The sequence below is a fragment of the Aotus nancymaae genome, unplaced genomic scaffold (genome assembly GCF_030222135.1).
Source record: "Aotus nancymaae isolate 86718 unplaced genomic scaffold, 86718_ANA_hifiasm-v0.15.2.pri h1tg000014l, whole genome shotgun sequence".
NCBI classification, from domain to species: Eukaryota; Metazoa; Chordata; class Mammalia; order Primates; family Aotidae; genus Aotus; species Aotus nancymaae.
The window spans coordinates 95389029-95408660 of NW_026988425.1; the positions used below are offsets into that span (position 1 = coordinate 95389029).

Sequence of the window (19632 nt, forward strand, 5' to 3'; positions counted from 1 at the left end):
GTGGTGGCGCACACCTGTAATCCCAGCACTTTGGGGGACCGAGGCGGGTGGATCACTTGAGGCCAGGAGCTGGAGACCAGCCTGGCCAGCATAGCAAAATCCTGTCTCTACTAAAAACACAAAAATTAGCTGAGTGTGATGGCACACACCTGTAATCCCAGCTACTCGGATAGCTGAGGCACAAAGATCCCTTGAACCTGTGAAGTGGAGGTTACAGTGAGCCAAGATTGTGCCACTGCACTCCAGCCTGGGTGATAGAGCGACGCTCCCTCTCAAAACAAAACAAAATAAAACAAAACAGATCACAGGATTTGCTCTAGAATGTATCTTCAAAACTATTTTCCACCCTCCTTGTTTTTTTTATTTTGTTAAAGTGATATAATTTCTGCTAGCGTCAAGTTGTTTTTTTAGTCAAATCCTCAACAAATTTTTAATCAGATCCTTAAAAAATGTTGCTTTTTAATCAGATCCTTAAAAAATTAAAAAAAGTTTTAAAATTAAATGTTAATTGAAGAACTTTGTGATACAATATATTATTTTCTTGGCCTCTCTAGTCCCTTATGCATTATTGTTCTACATCTGCTTTATGATATAAGACTTAGTCATATAGCCTCTATAACATATTTTCAGAGTACTCAAGTTATGAATAAGTAAATTCTTTCATTTCTCATTATGAAGTAGACCAATATATAGTAATATACTTTTAAGCATTTAAATTTGATATGTTCTATTAGGTTTTGGAAACTGTGAATCTTAATAATTTCAATGAAACTTTAAAGTTTACAACTTATTTTAAATAGCAAACAGTTTGTGGCTTTGATTTGTTGCGGGCCAATGGACAGTCCTATGTCTGTGATGTCAATGGCTTCAGTTTTGTGAAAAATTCCATGAAGTATTATGATGATTGTGCAAAAATACTTGGGTAAGAATTTTTAAAATTTTCTCTTTACCTTCATATACTAGTTATTCAGAAACCAAATAGTGGTTAACATTAAATGGTCAGGTTTTTTAAGCATTCTAGACTAAAGATTAGTGTTCATAAAAGGACACCCCTGAGGACTATGCCAGATCCTGAATTATACTTTAGCTTATCAAAGACAGATTAATTTATGATTAGTATAGATGAAAACTTTAACTTCATATGTTTACAAATACTATAATGTGTTATTAGTCAAAAGTTTGTTAGAATACCTTATTCTTCAAATTTTTGCCATAAAATTATTTTTCTTCTACTTAATGATACATAACATTCATGGAACAAATAAGCAGAGTAAAATTGAAATATTTAGAATTCATGACTCTTACATGATAATTCATTCTACAAGCCTATGTTACTTGATGATATTCTCTTAAGATTATCAAGTGAATGTAAAAGAAATTATTGTAGATAGAAATGCCATTTTTATATTCTTCAAACTGTTTTCTTAATACCTCGATTCAGAAGACTAGCAAAGCAGTAACTATTTTTAAGACATTTCTAGGTAGATATGACAAATCCATAGGAAACTTACATTAAAAAATGTTCGATAATTGCAGCTAGATTTTAAACAGGTCGAGTATCCCTTATCCAAAACGCCTGGGACCAGAAGTGTTTTGGATTTCAGGTTTTCAGATTAAGAACATTTAACCCATAGTATGTTTCAAAGATTTACAGTCTTACCCTTAAAGTGACTAGGGGGAGTTTGCTAAATTTTAGCATTAATAAATGCTAAATTTAAACAAAGCCAAAAAATATTATAATTAAAAATTTTTCCATTTTAACCCTGTTAGTAAAGTATAATAGTGATTTGTTAAAGATGAACACAATATTTAGAGTAGCATTATAGATGTTCAATAAACTGGTAAGAACTTATTGGTAGCCACACAGAAGAGTCAGTCTTGAATTTCAGAATGTATGTAATTAGATATGATATAAATCATAGTTATTTCTTTGAATCCAATGTTGATTTATATTTTAAAACTGAAGTAAATAATCTCAGATTTGTGAAATCCCATTGATGGGTTTAATACATCAATTTATAACTGCTGATATTTATTTTTTCTTAATCAGAATTGATTCTTTGGGTTATTTTTTATGTGATGTAATCACTAGATAGTTTAACTCATAATTTTCTGTCTTTGTCATTAAGTACCCAGTTTTGTCTTAAAAATGTACTAATTTTAAATATTTTCTTTTTTCTCTTGAAGAAATATTGTAATGCGAGAACTTGCTCCACAATTTCACATCCCATGGTCAATACCCTTAGAAGCTGAAGATATCCCAATTGTTCCAACGACATCTGGAACTATGTAAATCTGAATTATTTTCATTTAGAAATTGAGTTTCCTTTGTCATCTGTGCTATTAGGATGAAAACAAAATTTCTGAATGATTATTAGACACTTTACTGTGTATGATTTCATATGATTCAGATTATACATGTTTATAAGGGTCCCTAATTGTTACAAATAAACTACTGAAAAATACCTGGATAATTATAGAATTGTTTAATCAAGCCATAAAAATAAAAAAGGTATCAACAGGTGTGTTACTTAAAGGTTTATAGTGGTCTTACAACTTTTGCTCTCTCAAGTCATATCTTGCATAGAACAGTATTGCCAGCCGGGCGTGGTGGCTCACACCTGTAATCCCAGCACTTTGGGAGGCCGAGGCGGGTGGATCACAAGGTCAAGAGATCGAGACCATCCTGGTCAACATGGTGAAACCCTGTCTCTACTAAAAATACAAAAAAAAAAATTAGCTGGACATGGTGGCGCGTGCCTGTAATCCCAGCTACTCAGGAGGCTGAGATAGGAGAATTGCCTGAACCCAGGAGGCAGAGGTTGCGGTGAGCCGAGATCACGCCATTGCACTCCAGCCTGGGTAACAAGAGCGAAACTCCATCTCAAAAAAAAAAAAAAAAACCCAACAGTATTGCCAAAATGTTTCATAACATTCTATTAATAAAAATTATTCCTTTAAATTTGTATTAATTGACTGAATACTTTTTATTCACAACTTAGATATTTATATTACCATGTTAAATATTGTCAGATGTACTAATGGAGGGGGAACTAGTTTTGTTTTTAATCAGCATTTTTCATACTTACTTAACACAAAAGTGTTAAATACAGTTTCTTGAGGTAGCTCAGTTAGTATCTTGCAGGGTTATGTTCTGCAGCTCACACTTTAGCAAACACTAAATTATACTTCTTAATTCTAGCATACTTCTAAGATGATTTTATCTTCCAGAAATTTGAGTTTTAAATAGTTGTTCTCCTTACATGGACAAAATTTGGGAAATACATAAATACATCATGTAAAGTTTTATTTTAATTTAATCAAGTCTCAGTCTGTAATGATCTAATGCTACAGAGCAGATATTTAATAAAGCTCGAAAATTGCAGTTCATCTACTTTTATCCCAGAGTTAATGTAGCCATTTCCAGAGAAGAAAAGGTTATATTCTATTGTATAGCTTCATATCACCCCCCTTCTCCAGCTTCTTAAGTTCTTTTTAGTATTTGATTTTATGAAGTTAAGACTAGATTGTTACAGTATTATTCTTCATGGGCAAGATCTTTAAATGGTAAAAGATGGCCCTAAATAAATGACTAAATTTTCATGTTAATCTGAATTATACAACATAAATCTTTTTTGGAGAATTTAAGAACATATATATTTTTTCATTTCAGGATGGAACTTAGATGTGTCATAGCTGTTATACGTCATGGGGATCGAACACCAAAACAAAAAATGAAAATGGAAGTGAGGCATCAAAAGTATGTTTTAAGATAAATACTTTCACATGCATGATATAATTTTAAGATTTCTGATAAGTGGTCAACTCTTTTGATTAATACATCAAATAGAAAAACTTTTATCTACCATCTCTTGGCCATTTATATTTAAACCAGTGGATGCATACAAACTTCATTTAAAATATGTTTATTAGTATCTAAAGTTATTGTGGCAATATTCATAAGTATCAATCAGCTCTGGCTTTTATTTATTGTCATAAAGGTGTTCTATTTAATCTTTGCTTATCATTCTCTTGTATTGCATTCTAAGAGTCAGTAATCCATCAGCCCTTTAGAAGAAAATTAGTAGAATGGAAGTTTCTGTTATTTCTATCCATTGTTTGATTTGGAGATGATAAATTTTGAAAACCTGAGCCATTTTGTGTGTGTTGACACAAGTATTTTTCAATATGTATGCAATGACTTCAGAAAATATATAATATTTTGAATTAATTATACGTTTGGTTTCCATGAAAAAACTTTGAGAAGTAATATGGTGATTATTAGTTTGATATCATTTAGGAAAGTACTAAGTTTCATCAGTCAAAGTTGAGGAGCAGCATGTATAGTGAAAGAGGAAGCACAGTACTTAAAATCCATAGATCCTAAGTTCTAATCCCATAGGTCATCATTTATTATTTGTTAGTTTAAAAATATGTTGGTAATGTTAATTATTGCAAGAGACTAACAGTGCTCTGTCTTTTTTATAAGATTTTTTGATCTTTTTGAAAAATGTGATGGATATAAATCAGGGAAATTAAAACTCAAAAAACCAAAACAGTTACAGGTAAGTATATTTGCTTTCTTGTTGAGTTTTAAGTTTTTTTAATGGTGAAATTACATAAAAATTAAATTTTTTGTTAATTTATTTTATAGGAAGTGCTAGATATTACACGACAGCTTCTTATGGAGCTAGGGCAAAATAATGATTCTGAAATTGAAGAAAACAAGTCAAAACTTGAACAACTTAAGACTGTATTAGAGATGTGAGTAACTTTTGAAACCCTTAATTGCAGTACTACCTTAAGCTCTTTTTTATGTATGTGATTTTCCATTTTAATTGCTTTCGCATTCTGATCTTTTTACTCTTTATATTACTATAGTTGAGGAGACATGAAGGAAAATCTAATGTGAAAGAAATAGATAATTGTATTGAAGGTTTTAGTTTTAGTTTTAATTTTGGTGAGAAGATTAAATGAGGACATCAAATTTGTGTCTTCTGTGAGATACTGCTTAGAATCAAGGTCACATTGCTAACTTGACTACAGATTCATTGCAGTTTAAATATAAAAAAATTTGAACTTTGCCTTAATCATGTAAAATGGATACCCACCAATATTCCTATTATAGCTTTACATTTTTAACCTCTTATAATCTTATTTCCTTTATTTTTAGACACATGCATCTGTGTTTTACATATTTCAATACTTCAGCTCTTCAGCGTTGTCTCCTTTTTTTTTTTTTTTTTTGAGACAGGTCTTACTCTGTCACCCAGGCTGGAGTCGGTGGTACCATCTTGGCTCACTGCAACCTCTGCCTCCCAGGTTCAAGTGATTCTTATGCCTCAGCCACCCAAGTAGCTGGGACTACAGGTGCACACCACCACGTCTAGCTGATTTTCGTATTTTTAACGGAGACAGGGTTTCACCATTTTGGCCAGGCTGGTCTCGAACTCCTGACCTCAAGTGATCCGCTCACCTCAGCCTCCCAAAGTGCTGGATTACAGGCATGAGCCACAATGCTCAGCCATTTACTTTTTAGAAAAACATTTTTGTTTTTAATGTGGTTAGAATGATTATATATGGCAATTTTTTTTTGCTAGAATATTTTGAAGAATTAAATAGCCACGTAGAAGTAGAAAGGAGCATTAATATTTGAGGATTAGTTTTTCTCTACATGGTCTATTCTGTTTGTCATTTTATTTTTCAGGTATGGTCATTTTTCTGGAATAAATCGTAAGGTTCAGTTGACCTATCTCCCTCATGGTTGTCCTAAAACATCTAGTGAAGAGGAGGGTATGTCATTCTTAATGCTTATACAGTAGTTTTACTTATATATAGTAACTTGCTGGTCACTGTTGATTACCTTTGGACCATCTTTTGCTTAGTAGTTTAGGGACTGGCATGGTGAGAAAAAGTAGAATTATCTTAGCTGCGCTTCCTTTTCTTTAAATAAAGGATAGATTTTTTTTAGATTACCTATTCTTTAAATAAAGGATACATTTCATTATTCTGAAAACTACATAGGACATTCCTTTAATTGTGGGATTGCTGCAGAAAATTTATGTATTTGTAACTAAGTGTTATTTAATGGGCCCCTTACATCACCTTTTGATAGAAGAGGGCAGAGTATGTAAGAAGAAAGTTCAAGAAGAACAAAAAGACTTTGAAAAAATATACAACTAACCTTTTTCTAAAATAAATGGATATTTTCCTCCACCCAGTAAACCAGAATAAGTCTTTAAACAAGTTTAGTCTCCTAAGAACAGTCAGCATACAAGTTCATAAATGCATTTACCTTTCAAAAGAGAAGGGTAGGGATTGTGGAAGTCATTCATAGAGAAATGCAGATGGCCAATAAAATAATAATGATAATAATGATAATCTCTCTTGCCTATCATCTTGGCAAAGTGTTTTCTTCATTTCTGTTTTAAACTGGTAATAAAGTCTGCTGATAAGAATTCATTGAGACAGGATTTCAGTTTACTAATAGAAGTATAAATTGGCATAGTTTTTTGAAAAGTAATTTGGCAATTTATCAAAAACTTCAAAAAATGTTCTTATGCTTTCGCCTTAATTCTGCTTATCAGAATCTATCCCAAATAAGTAATCAGATGTTCAGGGAAAGATTAATCTAGAGAGATATTCATAGTTGTATAACTTATAGTAGCAAAAATTAAAATGATTATCTTAAATACAGACACAAATTTATATTAATCTTTATATATTTATTTTAACATTTGATATATTGCTCTTATCACACTTCATGGCTAATAGTAATACAGGTTAATTTTCTATATCTTAATGTTTATGATCAAAAACATTCTATAAACAAACAATTTAAAAAGTTATAACTAACTTTCCTTCCATGAAATAATATTGGTTTACATGACCAAGCTTATAGAACTAACTAGCTGCAGGGGAAGGGGTGATTTCTTCTAATAGTAATGCAGGTTAATTTTCTATATCTTAATGTTTATGATCAAAAACATTTATAAACAAACAATTTAAAAAGTTATAACTAACTTTCCTTCCATGAAATAATATCGGTCTACATGGCCAAGCTCATAGAACTGCTAACTAGCTGCAGGGGAAGGGGTGATTTCTTCTCACCTTTAACGAATCATTATTAAGTTTTTTTTAGTGCTTATAACACTTATTTTTGAATTACTTCTGTTTTCAGAACTACACAGATCTTAAGACGATGAAAAGGAGTAGGACAAAATTAAGTACAGAAACTCATTAACTTACGGTATCTTCTTTGTCCAAGAAAATACTCTGATGTGGAACATGCAGAGATTCCACAATTTCAAATTTAAAAAGCTGCTCTTGATTACCTTTGTTTGCAGAAAATTTATCAGATTGCATAAAATTTAAATTAGAATAAATCTTAGGCCCTGCCATCTCACATCTTCCTAAAAATGATGTAAATCACCTATTTCCAATCTTGAAAGCATATGTATCTGGGGCACAGTGGCTCATGCCTTATTCCCAGCACTTTGGGAGGCCGATGTGGGTGGATCACATGAGGTCAGGAGTTTGAGACCAGCCTGGCCAACATGGTGAAACCCCATCTCTACTAAAAATACAAATATTAGCCAGGCACACACCACTGCACTCCGGCCTGGGCAAGCAAGCAATGCTGTCTCAAAAACAAAAACAAACAAACAAAAAAAACATACATATCTTCTTCACTTAAACTAATATATTTTCTTTTATGGGACAGCACTGCAAAAAGTGCTTGATATCAAGACAGATAAAACCTGGATTCTGGCATCAAGGAGCTATTAATCCAGCAGACATAGCACAACTAAATTAAATACATTGAAGAAATTACTATGAGAGCAGGAAAGGGAGAAACGTTACATCCCTGAAGAAAATTGGGAGTCATTTTTCTAAAGTATGAGAGAGATTTTCAAATTTCAGTAAGATTTAAACAGGTATAGCAAGGGGGTATTCCTGATAAAAACAACTGCCTATAAACAGCATTAGGGAACATATGTGCAATAGCATTTAGGGAACAAAATATTTTACATGTGATGTGGGCCATATTTCACTGGAAAAAAAAGAGCACAGAGAAAAAACTAATCTTAAGACAAGTCTGTTCAAAGAAATAAACTTAACATTTGTTTTATTCATTAATATGTGTTATAGACAGCCGAAGAGAAGAACCATCTTTACTTTTGGTTCTAAAGTGGGGAGGTGAATTAACTCCTGCAGGCAGGGTCCAGGCTGAAGAACTTGGAAGAGCTTTCAGGTGTATGTATCCTGGAGGTCAAGGTAAATCTTAGAGTTTTCTTTAATTTGACTAATTTCATAAATTGTATTTTGAAATGCTCGTTTGTGATGTCATTAAATATTTATAGAAATACAGTGAAATGAAAATATAGCTGAAGTGATTTGAGGATTTTTTTTCAGGAGATTATGCAGGATTTCCTGGTTGTGGTTTACTTAGATTACATAGCACCTACAGACATGACCTCAAAATATATGCCTCTGATGAAGGACGAGTCCAGATGACTGCAGCTGCTTTTGCAAAGGTATAAGTAATTTTTTTTTTTTTTTTTAGAATTACTAGAGTTTTAATCTAATATTGCATCTTAAAACATTTTTGGCTGGGCGCAGTGGCTTACACCTGTAATCCTACCACTTTGGGAGACTGAGGTGGTCAGATCACTAGAGCCCAGGAGTTTGAGACCAGCCTGGGCAACATAATAAAACCCTGTCTCTACAAAAAAAAAAATTTTTTTTTAATTATCTGTAGTCACAGCAGTTCAGGAGGCTGAGGTGGGAGGATCACCTAAGTCCAGGAGGTCAAGGCTGCAATGAGCCAAAATCACGCCACTGCACTCTAGCCTGGGCAACAGTGTGAGACCCTTGTCTCAAATAAAAAAAAATTTTTTTTAACTAAGACAATATTTTAAAATTCCATATTTGGAAATTTCAAGTAAAACTCTCAGATGACAGTAATGAACTATAGTATTAATAAAGTTTACTTATTATAAAACTTACCTTATACTTTATGAAAATCAGTATGTAACAAAATATTATTTTACACATTAATTTTTAAAATCTCTGTTTTCTTTATTTGATATGCTTAGGGGCTTTTAGCTTTGGAAGGAGAGCTTACACCCATTCTTGTTCAAATGGTGAAGAGTGCAAATATGAATGGTCTTTTGGATAGTGATAGTGACTCTTTGAGCAGTTGTCAGCAACGTGTGAAGGCAAGGCTTCATGAAATACTTCAGAAAGACAGAGATTTTACTGCTGAAGATTATGAAAAGGTGGGTCTTAGCAAATTCTTTTATATTGTGAAATATCACACGCAGAAAACTGAAAAGTGCATAAAACATAAAGGTGGAGCTTATTGTATTGTAAAGCAAATACACATGTTATCACCCTACAGGTAAAGAAATAGAACATTGGAACAACTCTGGCTTCTGTATGCCCCTTCCCAATTGCATCCCGTTCACTACCTCCTCAAAAAAACTACTATCCTGACTTTTTATGTTCTTTGCATATCCAGAATACTTATTTGGATAATAAGTATAGTCTCTAGCCAGTCTAGTCTCATTTTTGGCTTTTTTCTAACTTTAAATCTATTGATTTTAATTGACAAATTAAAATTATTTAAAACATAAAATACATTTTAAAATATATATGCATTGTGAAATGGCTAACTCGAGCTAATTAACATAGGTAATACTTCACATCCTTTTTATTTTTTGTGATGAGAACATTTAAAATCTACTCTCTAGGCAATTTTCAAGAATAAAATACACTGCTGTTACTGTAATTACCATTTGTACAATAGATCTCCTGAACTTATTCCTTCTGACTAACTGAAATTGTATATACCTTGACCAGCATCTTCCGAACCCCTTCCCTTTTCCAGCCTCTGGTTGCCATCATTTTACTCTGCTTCACTGAGTTTAACTTTTGTAGATTCTGTGTATAAGTGAGATTGTACATATTTGTCTTTCTGTGCCTGGCTTATTTCACCTAACATGTCTTCTAGGTTCGTCCATGTTGTTGCTAATGATAGGATTTCCTTCTTTTTTAAAGCTAGATGTTGATACTTCATTGTGTATATATACTATCCTTTCTTTCTTCATTCATCTGTTATTGGACAGGTTGATTCCACATCTTATCTGTTGTGAGCAGTGCTACAATAAACATGGGAATGCAAATATCTCTTTGACATATGATTTCATTTCCTTTGGCCATATACCTAGTAGTGGGAATGTTGGATCATATGTCTTTAGTTTTTTGAGCAGTGTTCATACTGTTTTCTATAATGGCTCCACAGTATTAATTTTCTTTGGCTATTTTTTAAGCTTCATATAATAGAATATGTTTTCTATTTGGCTTCTTTTATTTAATACTGTATTTGTAAAATTCAACCATATTGTTAAGTAATGGTCATAGTTAGTTTAATCATTACTGTGTTTGTTGTATTCCATTTGAGGGTTGGCAGACTTTTTCTGTAAGCGCCCAGATAGTAAATACTTTATTTAAAAAAACTTAGACTTTGCAGTCTAAATATGGTCTCTGCTGCATATACTTTTTTTTTTTTAAACTCCCTTTTAAGCATGTAAAAACCATTCTTAGCTCATGGGCTATGTCACAGGCCACATTTGGCCTGCAAGCTATAGTTTGTTGACCCATGTACTATTTTATGAACATACTACAATTTATATATGCTTTCTATTATTGTCAGAGTTTTGGACTGTTAGGATTAAAGTTGCCATGAATATTCTTGTATGCTTTCTGTGCAATGAGCATACATTTCTCTTGGATATATTATAGGAGTGGAATTATTGTGACCATGGTATACTTATGTACAATGTTAGTAGATAAAGTCAAACTGTTTTCTGAAGCTATTGAGCCAATTTACACTCCCACCAGAGGTCCACGATAGTTGTCATTGCTCCACATATTCTCCATTCTTGGGATTCTTAGATGATTCAGTTTTGGCCATTCTGGTGGATATACCTAGAATGTACTTGATTGTGGCTTCAATGTCTGTTGACCATTTAGATATCCTCTTTAATGAGGACAAGTCTCTTGTCCTTATTCTTTTTCTATGAATTGTCTATGTTTTTCTTCTTGGGTGGTAGAAGTTCTTTATGTATTCTGGATATGAGTTCTTTGTTATATGTATTCTAGATAACATGACCTACTCTGAGCCTTAATTATGTCTTGTCTTTTTTTTTTTTTCTTTTTGGAGACAGGGCCTCACTGTGTCACCCAGGCTGGAGTGCAGTGGTATGATCATAGCTCACTGCTGCCTGAAACTCCTGGGCTCAAGTGATCCTCCTACTTCAGCCTCCTAAGTAGCTGAGACTACAGGTGCACACCACCATGCTCAGCTAATTTTTTTATTTTCTGTAGAGGCTGGGTCTCACTATGTTGCCCAGGCTGGTCTTGAACTCCTGGCCTCAAGTGATCCTCCTGCCTTGACATCCCAAGGCTTTGGGATTATAGGCATGCACCACCACACCCAGCCAATGATGTCTTTTGATAAGCAGAAGTTCTTGTTTTTCATGATTTTCAAGTTCATTTTTTCCCCTTATAGTCAATGCATTTTAATATATTATTTAGAATATATTTTTTTTTATATACTTTAAGTTCTGGGGTATGTATGCAGAACATGCAGGTTTCTTACATAGGTATACACATACCATGTGGTATGCTGCACCTATCAACCTGTCATCTACTTTAGGTATTTCTCCTAATGCTATCCCTCCCCTAGCCCCCTAACCCCCAACAGACCCCAGTGTGTGATGTTCCTCTCCCTGTGTCCATATGTTCTCATTGTTCAACTCCCACTTATGAGTGAGAACATGTGGTGTTTGTTTTTTTGTTCTTGTGTATGTTTGCTGAGAATGATGGTTTCTGGCTTCTTCCATGTCCCTGAAAGGACATGAACTCATCCTTTTTTATGGCTACATAGTATTCCATAGTGTATACGTGCCACATTTTCTTTATCCAGTCTATCATCGATAGGCATTTGGGTTGGTTCCAAGTCTTTACTATTGTGAATAGTGCTACCATAAACATAAATGTGCATGTGTCTTTATAGTAGAATGATTTATAATTCTTTGAGTATTGATTTTATATATATATATATATAATATATTTATATTCCTTTTGCTGGGTCAAATGGTATTTCTGACTCTAGATCCTTAAGAAATTGCCACACTGTCTTCCACAATGGTTGAACTAATTTACACTCCCACCAACAGTGGAAAAGCATTCCTGTTCCTCCACATCCTCGCCAGCATCTGTTGTTTCCTGACTTTGCATGATCACCATACTAACTGGCGTGAGATGGTATCTCATTGTGTTTTTGATTTCCATTTCTCTAATGACTAGTGATGATAAGCTTTTTTTCATATGTTTGTTGGCTACAGGTCTTCTTTTGAGAAGTGCCTATTCATATCCTTTGCCCACTTTTTGATGGGGTTTTTTCTTATAAATTTGTTTAAGTTATTTTTAGATTCTGGTTATTAGCCCTTTGTCAGATGGATAGATTGCAAAAATTTTCTTCCATTCTATAGTTCGCTTGTTCACTGATGATAGTTTGCTTTGCTGTGCAGAAGCTCTTTAGTTGAATTAGAATATCTTTTCTAACCCTAGGCCATAAGATATATATGATCTTCTATAAGATTACTGTTTTGCTCTTCACATTTATCTGCAATCCAGATAAAATTCACTTTTGTGTGTGCTATGAGCTAAAAATATCAAGGTTGATTTTTCCCCTGCAACTCTATGTACATCTGGGTATCCCAGCAGAACATACTGAAAAGACTGTTCTTTCCCCACTACACAGAAGTACCATCTTTATGGGTGATAGGTTTCTGGATCCTGTATTCTGTTTGTTGATCCTTGTGCCAATGAATAATACCTCCCAACACCACCATGGATCCTTCTTCAAGTGTTTCTTGGATTTTTTTTTTTTTTTTTTTTTTTTTTTGCATTCTTAGGTAAATTTTAAAACAAGCTGGTCAAAAATACTGTTGGGATTTTTTATTTAGGTTGTGTTATATATGTAGTTGTGCAAATTTACACCTTTAGCTTTCAATCTGTGAATATAATGTAGCTCATTTATTGAGATATTCCTTAATATCTTTAAATGTTTTATATTTTACAGCACAGAATTCTTGCACATCTTTGTTAGATTTAGGCTGAGGTGATTGATATTATGCAATTATAAATGGTACCTCTTTAAAACTTTTTTTTTTTCTTTTTTTTTTTTTATTGCATTTTAGGTTTGGGGGTACATGTGAAAAACATGCAAGGTTGTTGCATAGGTACATATGTGGCAGTGTGATTTGCTGCCTTCCTCCCCTTCACCTATATCTGGCATTTCTCCCCATGCTATCCCTCCCCAACTCCCCACCCCCCTTTATCCCCCCTCTCCCCCCCAACAGACCCCAGTGTATAGTGCTCCCCTCCCTGTGTCCATGTGTTCTCATTGTTCAACACCAACTTTTAAAACCATTGTTGATTAGTTTTAGTAGTCCTTTCAAAGAACCATTGTTTAGATTTGTTAGGTCTCTGAGTTATGTGCTTATTTTCCATTTGATTAATTCTCATTGCTTAATATTTTATTTCTTCTACCTCTCTATTTTTATTTTGCTGTTTTTCAATTCTCAAAATTAATAACCCTAGAGGGATACTTACTAAGTTATTAATGTTCTGTCTTTTATAAAATATGCTTTCTAGACCATAAAGTTTCCTTTATGCACTCTTTTGGCTGGAGTCATTTATTATATTCATAAATATAAATTTTTCCAGTGGAAAAACCGTCTTAAATTCTAGGCTCACTTTCTGGATCACTGACTTTTGAGTTTTGCTTCCATAATTCTTTACCACCTTGTTATTTTGCAGATTCCTTAAAGCACACGTATAGAAATTCTTTGCCTGAATTTTTACTTACCTTCAGTGGATATATTAATCCAAACTACCTAGTTCATTATAACCAGAAGTAGAATTGCACTTTACATTTTTTATATTTGTAGAAACTTACTTGGTGGTTAAATAACTTGCCAAGATAAATGTCAAAACTGGAATGTGGAACTGTATTTTTATTGATGACTTTGATTCCCTGTTTAATAAATGGTGTTGGGAAAACTGGCTAGCCATGTGCAGAAAGCAGAAACTGGACCACTTCCTGACACCTTATGCTAAAATTAACTCCAGATGGATTAAAGACTTAAATGTAAGACCTAACACCATAAAAACCCTAGAAGAAAACTTAGGCAAAACCATTCATGACTAAAACACCAAAAGCATTGGCAACAAAAGCCAAAATAGACAAATGGGATCTAATTAAACTCCAGAGCTTCTGCACAGCAAAAGAAACAATCATTAGAGTGAACTAGCAACCAACAGAATGAGAAAAAATTTTTGCAGTCTGCCCATTTGACAAAGGGCTAATATCCAGAATCTACAAAGAACTAAAACAGATTTACAAGGAAAAAACAAACCCATTCAAAGGTGGGTGAAGGACGTGAACAGATACTTTTCAAAAGAAGACATATATGAGGCCAACAAACATGAAAAAATGCTCATCATCTCTGGTCATTAGAGAAATGCAGATCAAAACTACAGTGAGATACCATCTCACGCCAGTTAGAATGGCAATCATTAAAAATCTGGAGACAACAGATACTGGAGAGGATGTAGAGAAATAGGAACACTTTACACTGTTGGTGAAAGTGTAAATTAGTTCAACCATTGTGGAAGACAGTGTGGCGCTTCCTCAAGGATCTAGAAATAGAAATTCCATTTGACCCAGCAATCCCATTACTGGGTATATATCCAAAGGATTATAAATCATTCTGTTATAAAGACACATGCACGCGTTCATTGTAGCACTGTTTACAATAGCAAAGACCTGGAACCAACCCAAATGCCTATCAATGGTAGACTGGGCAAGGAAAATGTGGCACATATATACCATGGAATACTATGCAGCCATAAAAAAGAATGAGTTTGTGTCCTTTGTAGGGACGTGGAGGAATCTGGAAACCATCATTCTCAGCAAACTGACACAAGAACAGAAAATCAAACACTGCATATTCTCACTCATAGGCAGGTGTTGAACAATGAGAACACATGGACACAGAGGGGAGCATCACACACTAGGGTCTGTTGTGGGGGAATAGGAGAGGGACAGCAGGGAGTAGGGAGGTTGAGGAGGGATAACATGGGGAGAAATGCCAGATGTAGCTGATGGGGTGATGGAGGCAGCAAACCACATTGTCATGTATGTACCTATGCAACAATCCTGCATGTTCTTCACATGTAGCCCAGAACCTAAAGTGCAATTTTATATTTATATATATGACTTACAAAAAATTCATTACAAGGGCATAATAGGATAGTAGTTAAGAGCACCAGTCTGTAGCCAGACTACCTGCATTTGAGTCCTACTCCTTCATATCCTAGTGGTTTGTTCCTTAAGAAAGTGGCTTAACATCAGTTCAGTAACCCATCTGGGAAAAGATAATAATAGATGCCTGGAGTTATTACGTGTAAATGTATGTCAAGTGGTCAGAACCATATTTACACATATTAAGAGTGTCAGTAGATTGTCATCAAATTCCATTAAGTTAGAGTATTTCTGCTAAATTTTCTTTATGGATAATGACAGCTAAGGTTTAATAGTTTTAACATGGGGCCAGGCACCATGGCTCACACCTGTAATCCTAGCACTTTGGGAGGCCAAGGCAGGTGGATCACCAGAGGTCGGGAATTCGACACCAGCCTGACCAATATGGAGAAAGCCCGTCTCTAAAAAAATGAAAGAAAAAATAAATGAATAAATAATATTTTTAACATAAATTCTGAATCTACTTCCTTCTTGATCTTATTATTATACAGTTCACCCTTGGACAGTGTTGGGGTTAGAAGTGCCAGTCCCTCTCAGAGTGAAAAAAAAAACTGTGTATAACTTTTGACTCTTCAAAAACTTAACTCCCAGGTTAAGCCTACATTTGACTAGAAGCTTTAGCAATAACATGAACAATCAATTAACATATACAAAGGGTCTTCAAAAAGTTAATGGAAAATGCTCATTATGAAAAAATATATACACAAATTTCAACTCTTTTTAACACTAAAATAAACTCATATTACTAGTTATAATATGTCTGAAAAGGATTTAGTTTAAGGCACTAATAAGAGTAAGGCGTCAGTTTGAAGAGAGTCTCTAAGGGCAGCATGAGTTCTGCTAATATTGAAACAAGAACCAACAGCAAATTTATGGTGAAGCTTAGTGAAAAAAAAAGGTGGAATCATTGATACTTTACAGAAAGTTTATAGGAACAATTTCCCAAAGAAATCTCTAGTATACCAATGGATAACTAGTTTTAAGAAGGGATGAGATGATGTTGAAGATGAAGCCTGCAATGGCAGACCATCCACATCAATTTGCAAGGAAAAAATTAATCTTGTTCATGCCCTAATTGAAGAAGACGAATGATTAACAGCAGAAACAATAGCCAATACCGTAGACATCTCAGTTGGTTCAACTTACACATTTCTGACTGAAAAATTAAAATTTAGCCGATTTTCTGCTTAATTTCGAGTGCCAGAACCGTTGTGCTCAGAAAAGCCGTAGACAAGAGCAAAGCTTTCAACGGAAATTTTAAGCAAGTGGGATGAAGATCCTGAAGCATTTCTTTGAAGAATTATAACAGAAGATGAAACATGGTTTTACCAGGATGACCCTGAAGACAAAGCACAATCAAAGCAATGGCGACCAAGAGGTAGAATCGGTCAAGTCAAAGCAAAAACAGACTAGTCAAGAACAGTTCATGGCAGTGGTTTTTTTTGTAATGCTCAAGGCATTTCTCTTGTTGACTTTCTGGAGGGCTAAAAAGCAATAACATCTGCTTATCATGAGATTGTTTTGAGAGAGTCAGCCAAAGCATTAGCAGAAAACACCCACATAATCTTCACTACGTAGTCCTTCTCCATCATGACAATGCTCCTGCTTATTCCTCCCAACAAGGACAGTTTTGGGAGATCATTAGGCATCTACCTTGTGGTCCTGATATGGCTCCTTCTGACTTCTTTTTGTTTCCTAATCTTAAAAAAAATTTAAAGGGCACTCATTTTTCTTCAGCTAATAATGTAAAAACCCCATTGACATGGATAAATTCCCAGGATCCTCAGTTTTTTAGGAATAGACTAATTGGACTAAATGTCTGGTATTACCGCTTACAAAAGTGTCTTGATCCTGATAGACCTTATGTTGAGAAATAAAGTTTTTTACTTTTATTTATTTATTTATTTTGGTATAATTACTTTTTTTTTTTTTTTTTTAATATCCAGAATGTGTAATATAAGGGCCAGAGCCTCCTCCTGGACTCAATTTTATAAATTCTTGATTGGTTGGTGAGGCCAATAGGGATACTTTTGCTTGTCCAATTTGATTTCTGGGAAAGCTTCATTCAAGTCCTCAATGGTCATCTGTTCAAATGGAATTAAGTTCCTAATAATTCTCCATCTGTTTCTCGTATTCTACAATCCTGGCCTTTGAGAGAGACACCACTCAGCACAAGACTTCACATCATCTATTTCTTCAGCATCCACCAGGGCAGTATATGGATCCTCTGGTAGAGGAAGCTTCAGGGCATTAACTTCTTCTCAAAGTCATCCACCAAGCTTGCCTTGGCCACATTGACCTTGTAGTAAGCCCAGTCAATAGATGGTGGATTCTCAGGTAAAGCAGCCAAACTGGAGGTGAAGATCTCATTCCAGGATTTCAGGGAATTAGCAATGGCCTTTTGGTTTTGGGGCATGATCTGCCAAAAAGCTATCCAGTCAATGGTTTTTAGTGCAAGTTTTTGCCTAGCCATCTTGGGATCCTTCACGGACCCTGGCTGCCCACCGTCCACAGCCTTTTATTTTTTAATTCAATTTTTCCACATACTTTTTGGAAGTTCCCCAGTATTTTGCATTATATATTCTAGTCTTACAATAGAGTGAGCTAGAGAAAAGAAAATGTTATTAAGAAAATTGTAAGGAAGAGAAAATACATTTACTATTTCCTAAGGGGAAGTGGATCGTCATAGAAGTCTTCGATCTTCATCTTTATTTTCACATTGAGTAGGCTGAGAAGAAGAAGGAAGAGGAGGGGTTGGTCAGTTGTCTCAAGGGTGGAAGGAGTGAAGGAGGCGGAAGGGGAGGCAGGAGAAGCAGCACATTTTGGTGTAACTTTTAGGGAAAAACCCTGCATATAGGTGGTCCTGTGCAGTTCACATCTGTGGTATTCAAGGGTCAGCTGTATTTTGGGGTTATTTTAATTTCTGCTATGGAATAATTCTCCAGCTGCTGGAAAGTTTTGTATGTGTATGTTGTTCTCTTAGACAGTTAGGTATAACCAGATATAAAATATATACTTTGCTCATTTGTAGCTTACTCCATCTGGAAGCATTTCTGTTATCAAATCAATGCATTTAATTAAAAATCCTGTGAAGACCTGTGATAAAGTTTATTCCTTAATTCAGAGTTTGACTTCTCAAATCAGACATCGAATGGAAGATCCCAAATCATCAGGTAAATGTTCTTCTTAGAGCATAGAACAGATAAAAGTTACTATTCAATTAAGCACCAATTAAGATGGACCAATCTTAAGAAATCAAGCCTCTCTTGAGAGCTATGTATAGTATGAGTTAATGTATAGCCAGCAAAATAATAATGGCTAAGTTATAGTGGTTTTTATCCATGACAGCATAAAAGAGAAAATAAAATATTCTCATTTGATTATCTTATTATGCAGCATTGCCGTATAGTTAAGCAGTGAGTAGGCAGGGTAATAAGAAGGAACAAGCAACAGGAAGGTGACTTGGGCTCTGGCCCCAAAGCTTACTTGGTTAATAACTTAGACAACTCTGGCATCTTGTTTCTTTCTGGCAGAAAATGGATCATTTAGACTATTTTGAATATCTGAGGTTCCTTTCTGCTAAAGATAGTTTGCCTATTCACTTAGTTATGTAAATCTAATAAAAATAACAGGACAAAAATATATGAGCTTAAAAGAACTTTGTTATAATTGTTGCTCTTATTGTTTTTATTAAAGTCTATAATATACGGAAAAAATCTTTTATAAGCCCACTTTCTAACCTTTTGTCTAAGTCTATAAAATACGTGGTTGCTAATAGTGTATGTCTATAGTAACTCCCTAACTTCATACAGTTGTATTTTTGAGATTTTAAAAAGTTTCTAATTACTAACATTTTAATATGTATTCTAAATCAGATTTTTAAGTTTCATAAACTAAAAATGTTATGTTGTTTTAGATATTCAGCTTTACCATAGTGAAACATTGGAGCTCATGCTACGTAGATGGTCCAAGTTAGAGAAAGACTTTAAAACAAAGAATGGAAGATATGATATTAGTAAAATCCCTGATATATATGACTGTATAAAATATGATGTCCAGCATAATGGTTCCTTGAAATTAGAAAACACAATGGAGTTATATAGGCTTTCGAAGGCATTAGCAGATATTGTTATTCCTCAGGTAAGTCATTCTTAAAAATCAATTTTTTTAAAATATTGAATAAATAGATACTTAAAAAATGTCTGTTGGTGGATAAAAAGGTAATTGGTTTT

The 19632-nt window shown here is 34.1% G+C and overlaps 1 protein-coding gene and 1 pseudogene across 17 annotated transcripts in view; one reads left to right on the top strand and one right to left on the bottom strand.

The window, feature by feature from the left end:
• The window catches only part of PPIP5K2 (diphosphoinositol pentakisphosphate kinase 2), a 79638-nt gene that overhangs the window by 27071 nt on the left and 32935 nt on the right, over positions 1 to 19632 (top strand). For 13 of the 17 annotated variants that reach the window (XM_064376200.1, XM_021667403.2, XM_021667407.2 and 10 more), the window contains exons 9-19: positions 801 to 922; positions 2188 to 2289; positions 3674 to 3760; positions 4490 to 4565; positions 4655 to 4764; positions 5708 to 5793; positions 8152 to 8277; positions 8416 to 8537; positions 9099 to 9281; positions 18432 to 18573; positions 19317 to 19540. In XM_064376200.1, the coding sequence (XP_064232270.1) occupies positions 801 to 922; positions 2188 to 2289; positions 3674 to 3760; positions 4490 to 4565; positions 4655 to 4764; positions 5708 to 5793; positions 8152 to 8277; positions 8416 to 8537; positions 9099 to 9281; positions 18432 to 18573; positions 19317 to 19540 (1380 nt within the window). The remainder of the gene's footprint in view (positions 1 to 800; positions 923 to 2187; positions 2290 to 3673; positions 3761 to 4489; positions 4566 to 4654; positions 4765 to 5707; positions 5794 to 8151; positions 8278 to 8415; positions 8538 to 9098; positions 9282 to 18431; positions 18574 to 19316; positions 19541 to 19632) is intronic. The other 4 variants (XM_021667404.2, XM_021667406.2, XM_021667413.2 and 1 more) reach the window with 1 other exon arrangement.
• LOC105722238 (ATP synthase subunit d, mitochondrial-like) lies at positions 17340 to 17873 on the bottom strand (annotated as a pseudogene).